Consider the following 14,351-nt stretch of genomic DNA (forward strand, 5'->3'; position numbering starts at 1 on the left):
AGAGAGATTCACTTGTTCAGAACATCTGAACTATATTACAGAACCCTGGGAAATCCGATACTATAGATGCATTTGAATTGACCATAAATACCCACAAAACCACTATATCATATAGCTTTATCTACAGAATTCAAACATGCAACCTACATTTGACACCACAACTTTCTAAATATCTGATAGTTAACTCTGATTCATGACTTTGAGAAAAAAACTTCTTTGGAAGTTTATTTTGAATAATTCTATTTGTTTTTAGCCATTGAATTTCTGTATCTCAACATTTAATATTTTCTAATTGTTTTATATTTTTCCTCTTATTTCAGAGAATTGAGGGTACAGTTGATATAGCAGTTATTACCAATGGATTTCAAGCCATGGCAAAGAATGCTTATAGCTATAATTGTTTACAGACTCCAGTTATAACTGATTTTAGTCCCAAAGTACGGACAATACTGGGTAAGAAATTCTTCAATAAGATTAGTCATTTGACATATATGTATGTGTATACCATTTCGAAAAAGGCTTTTGAAACAGTTTCTCTGCAGTTGTGTTTCTTAGAGCAAAACCTGTCACAGGTTTTCTTTTTTAACCATAAATTGGTCTGTTTATTATATCACTTTGAACATGTGCAATAATAAGAAAAATATTAATTTTTAAAGTTCTTTGCCATATTTTTCCCTGTTAAACAATTAAACATGAATTTTATCTCCATGTGGCAGCTATCAACTCTTTCATTGATTTTCTTTTACCTCTGAAAGTGTTAGGATTTCCTAAATCCAATGAAACATAAGAGATGAGTTGGTTGGCTTAATATTCAAATTTTGCACTAGATAATACATTGACTCTTTTTGTAAAACTTTTCTTTTAAAATAATAGGAGAAGTTAATTTAACAATTAAGGGTTATAACTTTGGAAATGAACTCACACAAAACATGGAGGTCTATGTTGGAGGAAAATCCTGCCAGGTCCTTCACTGGAACTTCACAGATATTAGATGCCTTTTGCCCAAGTTGTCTCCTGGAAAACATGATATCTGTGTAGAAGTCAGAAACTGGGGTTTTGCGTCAACAAGGTATGGTAATGACCATAAACTTTGAGAGTTGTGGAACACATGATGCTAATATATTGAGATAGGAAGAGAAATAGTCATTAACCTTATAATATTTCAGTTGCTCTTTCACCTTTCTACAATTCCTTTTGCAAAAGATTCTGAAAATATCTCATAACATGCAGTATGATGCTTAGGTCTGAGACCAATACCATTCAGATTAGGTGGTAAGATTTCTCTGTAGAACTAGGTTTATGTATATGTCACATGACTTTCATTCATTCTGGAAATACTTATCAAGAAGTTACTCGGGGGCAGGCACTTTCTCAGTGCTGGATTTATAGTGGGGAATAAGAGGGACGTGTCCCCCACATTAATGATGCCCACAATTTTGTTAGGGAGGCAGATTTCAAACAGATGATTGCATCAATAACTTGATTATAAATGAGAAAAAGACTATGGATAAGAGGTCCCAGGTGCTACAAGAACATATAATAGAGCTAATTTTTCCTGAGGTACTGGGGACTGGAAAGAGTTCTCTGAAAAGGTGACAAGTAAGCCAAGAAATGGGTGGGAGCTGCCAGGTGAAGGAGAGCGTGGAGAGAATCCTCCTCCAACTGTAACTTTCCTTTAAATAGATGTTTAGTATTTTCTTCCCTGAAGCTGCTTGTCAACTGGTAAAATTTTAGTTCTGGCATAAGGAAGTTACTGGTTTAGAGTACTTAGAAAAAGAGAAAACTGGAATTTAGGGATTAAAAAAAGGCAAGTAAAACTGATGTCAGAGTAGAAGGAGAGATCATTGCAGAAGAGTCTTGTGGGAGGTGAAGAAAGAAGAGCAGCAGTAAACATAAACCTCAGAACTACATCCCCTCTTAGATTCACAGGGCAGAGCTCACATGATTCTAGAAGAGCTGTTGGCTTGTGCTTTGGCTTGATGATATAATGGGCAGAATTGAGAGCATACAAAACTGGGTACTTGGGTGGTGGTTCAAAAACTACCAATTCAGTTATGATGAGGAAGTTAGATAAAAATTAACACAAAGACTCATTTGAGTTATGGTGGGAGCTGGGATGTGGAATTCAGCTCTATATGTCAGGTCAGAAAAGCACTGTACATTTTGATGGCCTCCTAGCAGATACATTGTAACAAAGCAAAGTAAATTTAAAACCCTCTCGTTGAAATAGTGGGAAGGGAGATCATGACAAGTTTTCAACCAATATAGAATGATAAATTCAAATTAATTGCACAAAACTTTACTTATATTAAATGTATGGAATTTCATTACTATTCTTTTTTATAGATAATGCTGCCTTTATGGGTTTTTTGGGGTTTATTTTGGTTTTTTTATGCCTTTATGTTTTATTCTAATAACTAGATAAAATATTTTAAAGGATATCATGTATTTCTTGTGACCTCAGTTCTCATAACCATATTTTTCCCATAGTATTTTAAGTTCTTCCATCTCAAATTCTCCTGCCATGGGATTTTCAGAAATGTAATTTTCATATTTAGGGAGACAACTATTATATATGTATATGATCCAACCAAATTGAGGTCATGATAATTATCAGATTATCTAGTTTGAGAAAGCAATGTCTTATTAAATATTCAAGTACTTCCTCTTAAATGAATCAGGTCCTAAGAAGAGTTTAACAACATGACCCCATTGAATGCTCATTGAAATATCTATTAATTTTTCTTTTGCAGAGACAAATTAAACGCTTCTATACAGTATATTTTGCAAGTGACCGACATGTTTCCACAGAAGGGCTCCTTATATGGTGGAACTGAAATCACTGTAATGGGTTTGGGATTCAGCACAGTACTAGCTGAGAACACTGTGCTTTTGGGTAAGAGTTCCATCCTCACAGGAGGGCTGTTATCATTTTTCTCATCTTAAATGATGTGCTGTAGGTGCTGTGTTATTACACAAATGCTCTCAGTCATGGAAGCTTTGTTTTTCTATTAGCATGTAAAAGGTTAAGTGTATTTGGTTAGGTGGTAAAAATAAACTAAATAACTGCTTTTGATTTCAGTAAATAATTACCAAATATTTAATGCGTATAGAACACTTTAAAAAAGGAGAGGTCTCTGTTCTAAAACTAGTCAGTTTTAGAACTAATTAGTTCTAAAACTAATCAGTATTCAAACATGATTACTATCAGAAAAAAGTACCAAAGATCCTACTATGTAATGGGGAGCTTTTGCAGGGCCTTGACTATTTACTAATTATACTTCGTCTCTGTATTTCACAAAAACTATTTGAGAAAATGTTTTTTCCCCCATCTTTTTTCTTTCTAGGGTCCTTCCCTTGCAATGTGACATCATCATCAGAAAATGTCATAAAATGTATTGTTCATTCAACAGGGAAAGTATTCAGGATTACCAACAGTGGGGAAGATTCAGGTATCAGGCAACATTTATCTGCTGTAAATAATGGAGACATGTTACCTTGGAATTAATTTGATTTTTACTTATAATACTTCAAAGTATTCAGAGAATAAGTATTGTTATTTCTTTGTATAAGTTGTTAATAGTTTGTCTAGAATTTATCCACTTGACATAGGGGACCACATATAGAATGAATCAGCAAGCAGTAGTAGACTTGAGTCTAGAAGGCTAGGCTTAAGATTTCCAAGTTCAGGAATTGCCACTTGGTTTTACTGCAGTATAGAACCTCCTGAATTACTACAGTTTGTTTTCCATTATGGGTTTCTAAATAAATATTCAAATAGAAATTATATAGATTTTTGCATGCCTCAATGCCTGAGAAAATTTTTGTGTTTAAAGAATTGATCAGAACTTTTAAAAATATTCCATGTGACATTTCTGAACAACTTGTTTATTGACTGATTTTTTTCAAATTGCCTCTCAGTCATCAGTTTTGGAGTTGTGTGGTTTATCTTTTCCTTAGCTTCTCATTATGTTACTTTCCATTATTTCTGTTTATTTTTATTATGTGTTTAAAGTAGACATGTAAAAGTTTTATAATGTTAATTAAAAAGTTTTTTCACTCATGGCTGTATAAAAAGGCAATATTTTCAAAGATAATTATTAAGAATTTTTACTCCTTTTCCTTTTTTCTTTAAAAATATGACTCAATTCTTGCTCCCAGTACACGGATTAGGTTATGCCTGGTCACCATCAGTCTTAAATGTGTCTGTGGGAGACACAGTGACATGGCATTGGCAAGCACATCCATATCTCAGGGGACTAGGATATAGAGTTTTCTCTGTCTCCAGTCCTGGAAGTGTAATTTTTGATGGCAAAGGATTTACCAATAGAAGAGAAAAATCTGCATCAGGTATGTTTCCGCTTTGTTGCGTTTTGCATCATGCTTCTTTTTCCCAGGTATAATAAAAATAAATTTGTTTAGATTTAAAATACTTTTGCATAAATAATATATACAAATACACAAAATGATTTAGCTGGCATTTTATTGCTATAGTAAAAATATTACAAATTTATAAAATATTCTAAATGAATGCCAGCAAGGTATTTTATACATCAGAGGTGAGTTCTGATATCAGAAATATCTCTATTCATTCTGGAATAATCAACCAGAAAAATATATTGAAACAAGCAAAATACAAAGAAAATTGAAGTACATGTTTTAATCATACCAATCTGATAGCAAGTATGAACTTCTGTTGATTGGAATCAGCTTTAAAATCAGTCTTTCTTCTAGGACAACTTAGCGTACAGTGTGCCTTTTAGACTGCCTGTTTTGTTCTACACATGTAGCAGTTTGAACTTTTTACTCATGAACACAGTTTTTCATTGCATGTTGAGTTTTTCTTTAAGATTCTGTGAATTATGCCAGATTTAACATGGTTTCTCTAGAAAAATTAATGCTGGATCTTGCCTTCCTAGAATGTAATTTCATTATACAAGACAGCTTTTATAGACATTTTATAGTTGTTTATAGTCATTTCCTTACTACTTCCTATTGAAATATCACATGCATGAAAAGTAAGAAACCTGTCATCTGCATGAGCGTTTGAATGATTATTTCAAATTTCTTTTCAAAGATGAATTAATTGCTTGTATTTATTATGTACAATCTCATTTTATGGTAGGTTCATTTTCTTACCAATTTACTTCACCTGGAATCCATTATTATAGCAGCGGGTATGTTGATGAGGCTCGCTCCATTTTTCTCCAAGGAGTCATTAACGTTTTACCAGCTGAAACCAGGCACATTCCCCTGCACCTGTTTGTGGGTGGCACTGAAGCCACATATGCTCAGGGTAAGAAGGTTAAAGGTGGAAACCCTGTCACTTCGGTGACCCAGGGTATATGCAACCTTTCTGGAGTAGGAGGCAGATGACTGGGGCTAACTGTCTCTCACTAGCCGCATGACCCTGAATAGGTCGGGACTGCTCTTGAGGCTAGAATTTATTCTATAAAATAAGGGGATCATGTTAATGTTGTCCTGTCAGTCTCCCAGAATCCTTATGTGCCTCAAATGAGATGTTAATGTGAAAAAGTTCTGATACTCTGTAAGTGCCTGAAAATATATTAAAATGTGAGATGATGTGGTTTTATTTTCCCCATAGGGTCTGGCCTTAGACAAATTGAAAAATAAATTAATTTTATATTCACTCTTTACTGTTATCATCTTTGTCCAGGTCTTTCTTTTAACTTTGTACCGCCTGGGTCTCCTCTTGTCATTTGGGAAAAAAAGACTTACCAGAATATAAACCACCATCATCAAAATTAGAGTAATGCAGTCTGAAAACAATTCTTGTTTTAGAATTTTATCCATGACTTACAGGCAGTTCTTTTGTCTAAAGGAGGACCCGTGAATTTGCGCTTGGAAAGCTCTGTGACAGGCTGCCTAGCAACAGAACCCCTGTGTGGCCTGAACAGTACCGTGTTTGCACATTCGGATAGATTGCTCTTTGAGCTTTCAAGTTGTTTTTCACCATCTATAAGCAACATTAGTCCATCCATCGGAACACTAAATGAATTGATAACAATTACTGGACGTGGCTTCAGTAATCTCACATGTGCTAATAAGGTAAGAATATAAAGATCTCCTTTTTACTTCTGTATACACAATAAAAGGAGGATGTTTCACCCATAACCTCATAGTTTAATTTATGACAGCTTAATTGTGATATAATTCACACACCATACAACTCACCCATTTAACGTGCACAATTCAGAAGCTTTTGGTATGTTCGTAGAGTTGTGCATCCATCGCCACAGTCAATTTTAGAACACTTTCTTTACCCCAAAAAGGAACCCCACAGTCCTTAGATATTACCCCCAACCCCTCCGTACTTCCTGGCCCTAAACAACCACTAATTTTTCTGTCTCTGTGGATTTGCCTATTGTGAATATTCTTATAAATAGAATCATACAATATGTGGTCATTTGTGACTAGCTGTATTCACTAAGCATAACGTTTTCAGGGTTCATCCATGATGTACCATGTAGCAGTATTTCATTTCTTTTTATGACTGAATAATATTCCACTGCATAGTGTATACAATTTATTTATCCATTCATTAGTTCATGGACATTTGGGTTGTTTTCACCTTTTTGGCTGTTATCAGTAATATAACTATGAACATTTGTGTATGATCATAATTAAGTTTAAGATTAATCCAAGATATGCCTTAATCAGCCCCCAAATTAATTTCATGAATAAAAAGTTTGCACATGATCAATTTTTTTTTAATTTATTGATTGATTGATTGATTGATTTTTTGGCTGTGTTGGGTCTTTGTTGCTGTGCACGGGCTTTCTCTAGTTGCGGTGAGCGGGGGCTACTCTTCATTGCGGTGCACGGGCTTCTCATTGCGGTGGCCTCCCTTGTTGTGGAGCATGGGCTCTAGGCGTGCGGGCTTCAGTAGTTGTGGCTCGCGGGCTCTAGAGCTCAGGCTCAGTAGTTGTGGCACACGGGCTTAGTTGCTCCGTGGCATGTGGGATCTTCCCGGACCAGGGCTCGAACCCATGTCCCCTGCATTGGCAGGCAGATTCTTAACCACTGCGCCACCAGGGAAGTCCCCAATTTTTTAAATTTGGTTGTTGCTAATACAAAATTTAAGTTCACACTAGAGTAATGTATTGACTTTTTTTCATGTTCATTTTATTTTCAGGTTACAATTGGTAGCTATCCCTGTGTTGTAGAAGAAAGTAGTAATAATTCCATTGTGTGTCATATTGACCCTCAAAACTCAATGGATGTTGGCATCAGGGAAATTGTCACAGTAACTGTCTACAATCTGGGCACTGCTATCAACACGCTGTCCAGTGAATTTGATAGGCGATTTGTACTTTTGCCAAACATCGACGTGGTATTACCAAATGCAGGGTCAACTACAGGAATGACACAAGTGACCATACAAGGCTCTGGATTTGCAGTTTCTTCTGCTGGTGTACAAGTCCTCATGGGTCATTTTCCATGTAAAGTTGTGTCAGTGAATTATACAGCCATTGAATGTGAAACATCTCCTGCTCCCCAGCAGCTTGTGAAGGTTGATCTTCTGATCCACGGAGTGGCTGCCCTGTGTCAAGGGAACTGCAGCTTTTCATACTTAGAAAGCATCACTGCTTTTGTAACAAGAATCTCCCCAAACACCATCAAAGGATCTGTAGAAGTTCTCATTGAAGGAGAAGGTTTTGGCACTATCTTGGAGGACATTTCTGTTTTCATTGGAAACCAACAGTTTAGAGCAATCGATGTTAATGAAAATAACATCACTGTTCTTGTGACTCCTCTTCCGGCTGGAATTTATTCTCTTAGTGTTGTGGTGGGAACGAAAGGTTTAGCTCTGGGAAACCTTACTGTCAGCAGCCCCCCAGTAGCATCTGTCACACCAACTTCTGGAAGCATTGGTGGTGGCACTACTTTGATGATCACTGGAAATGGCTTCTATCCAGGCAACACCACAGTCACTGTTGGGGATGAACCTTGCCAAATTATTTCTGTCAATTCCAGTGAAGTCTACTGCCGTACCCCAGCAGGGACAGCTGGAAGGGTCAGTGTAAAGATCTCTGTGAATGCAGTCGCTTATCCACCTCTGTCATTTACGTATGCCTTGGAAGATACTCCACTTCTCAGAGGAGTTGTCCCAAGTACAGGTACGCCAATACCTGCTTTTTTGGTGTCTTGATATAATATGATCAGTAATATTTACTAGCATAGAATTGGAATAATGTTTACAAATGATTTTTAGGATGTGTTTTTAGACAAACCCTCTTAATCAATACATGGGATTTGAGTTCTGTGTAGTCTCTATTTTGTGATTATTTTTTGCACATTCTTGGGATAAAATTTTTGGCCAAATTCCCATTTCTGTTTTAAAACAAAATCCCCATTAACTTCACCTAAATTTCAAAATGAGGAAGAAATAGATGGATACCTGTAGACTAAAATTAGTCATTAATTTATGTCATTAATGTTAATATGACAGGAAATACCTGTTAAAATTCATAAGTAGTTCATCTTATTAACATTGAGAATTTTTTAGAGTATCTTGTTTCCAGGAAACTACAATTGATTATTAACTTATTAACACAACAGAATTCTTTTTAAGGGGGTAATTGGCCCATTCAGGTGAAAAAAATATTATAAAATAGGATTTACTTAATTATTTAGTATGACTTGTTCTTCTGAGCTAAGAATAGATTCAGATGTCTTCCTGATCCTTTGTCATTATGTTATGCTGTTGCTGATCATCTTCAAGCTATTGGAATGCTTATCATCTATGTAATGATTTCTGAAGAGGCAGCTATAGTCTAATGGCTGAGAACATGGCCTTAATACCTGGATTCACATCTTGGTTCTTCTACTTTCCAGTGGTGAAACTTTGGACGAGTTTCTTAAAATATCAGTTTCCTTACACATGCAGATACCTTCCTCATAAGGTTAAAAAATCTCATTCATATAATGCAACTTAAAAGTTTCCTTTAATAAAGAACTTATTAAATGTTGGCCTTTTAAAAAAAGTCTTTGTTAATTTACAGTGCCAGGAAATGTATCAGGTTTGGGTAAGATGTATTCTGTGCCTTCAAGAAGTTTGCTATTGAAATTTTCTTTTAGACATCGTTTTCTCATTTACAATTTTAAAAAGCAAATATTAACGGTAGCAATGGCATACTTCCCCCCCTATATTTGTAATCATTGCAAATGAAGAACTAGATATTGGCATATGTTCCTTATTTCCATGAACGATTTCTGTCTCATCTCTCTTTGAATGTATCTTTCAAAACAATGTATCTGAAGATAGATGAGACTTGTAGACAAGTGAGAACTGAGCTATTGGGTTGGCCAAAAAGTGCCTTCGGTTTTTAAGTAAAAATAAAAAGCAATAAAAAACTTTTCATTTTCACCAAGAACTTTATTGAACAATGTATTCACCCTTTTGTTCCAACTACTTTTGCCATTTTTCAGGCAACTTGTAATTCCATCTTTCCAAAACTTATCTTTTTGAGCAAAGAACTGGTCCAGGTGCCTTTTACAGTCTTCCAGGGAATTGAAATTTTTTCCATTAAGAGAATTTTGTAAAGATCGAAATAAATAGAAATCCAAAGATGCAATGCCTAGTGAATACGGCAGATGAATCAGAACTTCCCAGCCAAGCTGTAACAGTTTTTGCCTGGTCATCAAAGAAACGTTCGGCCTTGCGTTATCCTGATGGAAAATTATGTGTTTTCTGTTGACTAATTCTAGATGCTTTTCATTGAGTGCTGCTTTCACTTGGTCTAATTGGGAGCAGTACTTGTTGGAATTAATCGTTTGGTTTTCCAGAAGGAGCTCATCATAGAGGACTCCCTTCCATTCCAACCATATACACAACATCACCTTCTTTGGATGAAGACCGGCCTTTGGTGTGGTTGGTGTTGGTTCATTTCGCTTGCCCCACGATCTCTTCTGTTTCACATTATTGTACAGTATCCACTTTTCATCGCCCATCACAATTTGTTTTAAAAACAGAACGTTTTTGTGACGTTTCAGTAGACAATTGCATGCGCAAATATGGTCAAAAAGGTTTTTTTCGCTTAAGTGGAACCCAAACATCAAAGCGATGAACATAACCAAGCTGGTGCAAATGATTTTCAATGCTTGATTTGGATATTTTGAGTATGTCGGCTGTTTCCTGCATGCTATAATGTTGATCTCGATTAATGTCTCAATTTGATCGCTATCAACTTCAACTGGTCTCCCCGACCGTGGAGCATTGTCCAGCGAGAAATCTCCAACACGAAACTTCACAAACCACTTTTGACATGTTTGATCAGTCACAGCACCTTCTCCATACACTGCACAAATCTTTTTTTTTGCGTTTCAGTTGGCATTTTTACCTTTCTTGAAATAATAAAGCATAATATGCCAAAAATGTTGCTTTTTTTCTTCCATCTCCAATATTAAAATGGCTACACAAAAATTCACCAATTTTGATAAGTCTTTTTTTAAATGCACGCTGATATGACAGCTGTCACATACAGTCTAACAAAATTGTTTCAAATGAAGTTAAAGACAACTAAGTGCTACTAGAGCCATCTTACAGAAAAAAACGAACGAACCTTTTGGCCAACCCAATGTTTTATTTACTGAAGAGGCAAGGTATAGATCACACTTAGAACACTTCCATATGAAAGGTGAAAATACCAGAGAAGATGAAAAACTTAAGACCTGAAAACATTTTTTAATCTTGTATCTTAAAACTATTCCTAACATGAAAGATCGCATTAATATCTATGGTCTTTAAAATGACAACTTACATTTCAGTGACACTTACTATGGTCAATTATGTGGTTATTTTTACTGTTACTACTTGAATTAAAAGCAAACTACTACGTGGTGACTCTGCATTTGTAACAAGTTATGTTGATTAATAACTATTCACTTATTATTTAGGTATGTAGGTCTGTGTTTGGATGCCCTGTGAAAAATTCCATGTGTATAATGCCCTCAATGCTTTTTGTCAAAAGAAGGAAGGAAGGGAACAGAAGGATTGAAATACTTTATTCTATGTACATTTATTCAAGGCATTAACATCAACATTCATCTATAAGTCTTTAAATTAATTCCTTGTTTCTATATTTACTATCTTACACCTATTTATATATCATAATTTGTTTATCAAGTCATATATATTGAAAATATTTGAATTAAGAAAAATAGTCCATTCATCAGAAGGGTTGCAAATATCAGGAAAGTACCAAAAATTTTAAAAAGTAAACCTCATCCCTAAATATGCTCTAACCCATCACCCACTGCTCAGGCATTCATTCATTCTTCAGACATTCTAGATCTTCTCTCTTTTCCATTAGCCTGAATTATTAGTAACTTACAACTTTCATCTGTAGAATGGACAGATGTGCTGGAAAATAATGAACACTGAGATAAATATCTTATAATCAAGATACCATAGACTGCAATGAAATTATAACCAAAATGTATATGACATGACATGTACTGTTGGTATTGATATTAGTTTTAAAATACTGGATATTATTTTGTTTATGTAAGTAAATGGGTATATCTTTAAATGCATGTGCAAGTCTTGGAATTTAGGTATATATTTATATGGTTTGCTTTTTTTTTTAAGGTCCTCCAGGGACTGAAATTCAGATCAATGGGTCAAATTTTGGTATTGATATCTTGGAAATTTCAGTGATGATAAATAACATTCAGTGTAATGTGACCATGGTCAATGATACTGTATTGCAATGCATTGCTGGAGATCATGCTGGTGGCACTTTTCCTGTTATGATGCATCATAAGACAAAAGGTTCTGCTGTGTCCACAGTCGTATTTGAGTACCCACTTACTATTCACAATATTCATCCAAGCCAAGGTAGGCATGAATGTACCAGAACCTAGAAATCTTTTATATTGTTTCAGTAAACACTTATTTAGAAAGAAACATATTCTTCAAACCCTGCTAAAATGTGTAGTTCCTATAACACACTAAAATATTTTTGTTTATGCATCAAATTAATAAGCATGCAAGGGTATCAGTCATTTCAAAATATTTGTTTAATGCCTGTATTTCTCTTGTGCTATATAATTTATTTAAAATTTAATACTATTGAAAATGTCCAGGTTGTATTTGGAAATTTTTTTAAAATCATGTTTAGATATCACTGGCCTGTAATTATGTCTAAATAAGTATTTTTTTCTGTTTGAAAATTATTTTAGTGGTTAAAAACCTTAAGCACAACCAATGTGCTTTTAACTAAAATGGTAACTTTACATTTGTGTTTTTTTTAAATTATTATTTATTTATTTATTTTTGGCTGTGTTGGGTCTTCGTTTCTGTGTGAGGGCTTTCTCCAGTTGCGGCAAGCGGGGGCCACTCTTCATCGCGGTGCGCGGGCCTCTCACCATCGCGGCCCCTCTTGTTGCGGAGCACAGGCTCCAGACGCGCAGGCTCAGTAGCGTGGCTCACGGGCCTAGTCGCTACGCGGCATGTGGGACCCTCCCAGACCAGGGCTCGAACCCGTGTCCCCTGCATCGGCAGGCAGACTCTCAACCACTGCGCCACCAGGGAAGCCCTACATTTGTGTTTTGACTACTCAAATTCTTTGTGGCATTTCTTTTAAATAAAATTTTAGTTCCTAGAAGTAGTTTTAAATAAATGACCAAATGTGACATTTACTCAGTGAAGGTTTTAAAAAACTACAATCAAAAGAGATTCTGTTGCACTAATATAATATAATATAATATAATATAATATAATATAATATAATATAAATAATTTCAGTTCTACGAATCTTTTCATTTAATGAAACTTGCTTCCATTTCAGGTGTTAAAATAAAGTTAAATATATGTACAGAGGAGGTTTTCTTTTCATTAACTTTGTCTTTCCCTTTTATATGTCTTCACTAGGGAGCTTCGGTGGTGGTCAAACCATGACTGTGACAGGCACTGGGTTTAATCCACAGAATTCAGTTGTATTAGTGTGTGGCTCAAAATGTGCAGTCGACAGACGGAAATCTAATTGCACAACATTATTATGTGAAATTCCACCTAATAATGGTAAGTAGTCAGAAAAAAGAATGGAAGTCTTTGAGAACGTTTAATTTTATAGAGATCACTCTGAATTTCTTTTTTCAATTTTTTGTGTTCATTTGGGACAATTGAATCACCTTTATGAATTTCCTGATTTTAAGCAATTTCTTCAGAATTTTGTTTTCTAGGCTTACAATATTTTCCAAGATTCATGACATTTGGGTTAGACTGAATTGTTTTTAGTAAATTGCAGTTTTTCAGTTTATCGCATAAAGAGCATGCCAAATGGAGAACATGTTTTTAGTTCCTATTGGAGTATTAACTTTTCCTTAAAGGGGGGATAGTATAATGGTTATGAGGGTGAACTCCGGTAATTCGTTGCCAAGATTCAAACGCAAGCTGTGTCTTTGGGCAAGTTATTCAAGCTCTCTGTGTCTTAGTTTCCTCTTCTGTAAAATGAAAATGATCACATTAGCCTACTTATTGTGAGGCTTGATAAGTTAATGTATGTGAAGTGGATAGAATGGTATCTGAAACATGATATGTGATTTGCTATTATTATTACTCTTATTTATTTTTACTTAGTGGTTAAAAGCCTGGGCTCTAAGGAGCTCCTGAATTTGTTTTGCCACTAACTGTCACCTCAGCTAAGTAACTTAACTCCTCTCTGTTTCAGTTTGTTCATCTATTGAATGGAGACAATATTAACCCTAGTTCAGTGGGTTACTGTGAAGTTTAAGTATCTGGTATTTTAAGTACACAACAGATTTTAATTATCTAACAAAATTTAAGAAGAACTAAAGAGAATAAAATAGATGAATAAAGGATACGGTTTATGTACAAACATTTTTTAAAACATTAACAAAATTTGATGAAGCTTTTCTAAACATTTTTGCTTCTTCTGACTTCTTAAAGAATACTGAAGAAAATGTAACATTTTTGTGACTGGGCTTACTTATCATTTCAACATCAGAGTTTGTATTCTATTTTTTTTTTTAATGCAGTAATGCTATAAAGATTTGTCAAGGTTTGTTTGCCTTAACAATAGCTCCGCTTCTTTTTTCAGCGTTTTTGTATTGAGTTTTTGTAGCTTTTCTGTCTGTTACCTCGCTTTCAGCTGTCAGCGTGCTTGCTATTAGCCGTTCTTCCTTCCTTCCTCTCTAATTTGCAGTGTTGAATCCTCTAGCACTGGAAAACCAAACAGGCAGGTTTGTAGAATTGTCTACAATAAGAGGCTCTGAGGGAGGATCTAAGGGTTTTTCCCCTGTTGATAATGTGCGTGAATTTTGTGATGTGTTTGACTATTGCTAGAGATCTTTATTACTTCACA

General features: G+C 35.1%; 1 protein-coding gene across 2 annotated transcripts in view; it reads left to right on the forward strand.

Annotated features, from left to right (window-relative positions):
- PKHD1L1 (PKHD1 like 1) overlaps window positions 1-14,351 on the forward strand; it is a 152,030-nt gene that overhangs the window by 66,172 nt on the left and 71,507 nt on the right. For both annotated transcript variants that reach the window (XM_082434219.1, XM_082434220.1), the window contains exons 31-40: window positions 321-453; window positions 874-1,069; window positions 2,754-2,896; window positions 3,348-3,452; window positions 4,162-4,350; window positions 5,126-5,296; window positions 5,843-6,069; window positions 7,157-8,141; window positions 11,615-11,863; window positions 12,899-13,048. In XM_082434219.1, the coding sequence (XP_082290345.1) occupies window positions 321-453; window positions 874-1,069; window positions 2,754-2,896; window positions 3,348-3,452; window positions 4,162-4,350; window positions 5,126-5,296; window positions 5,843-6,069; window positions 7,157-8,141; window positions 11,615-11,863; window positions 12,899-13,048 (2,548 nt within the window). The remainder of the gene's footprint in view (window positions 1-320; window positions 454-873; window positions 1,070-2,753; window positions 2,897-3,347; window positions 3,453-4,161; window positions 4,351-5,125; window positions 5,297-5,842; window positions 6,070-7,156; window positions 8,142-11,614; window positions 11,864-12,898; window positions 13,049-14,351) is intronic.

Source organism: Balaenoptera physalus, assembly GCF_965194825.1.
Source record: "Balaenoptera physalus genome assembly, chromosome: 17".
NCBI lineage: Eukaryota > Metazoa > Chordata > Mammalia > Artiodactyla > Balaenopteridae > Balaenoptera > Balaenoptera physalus.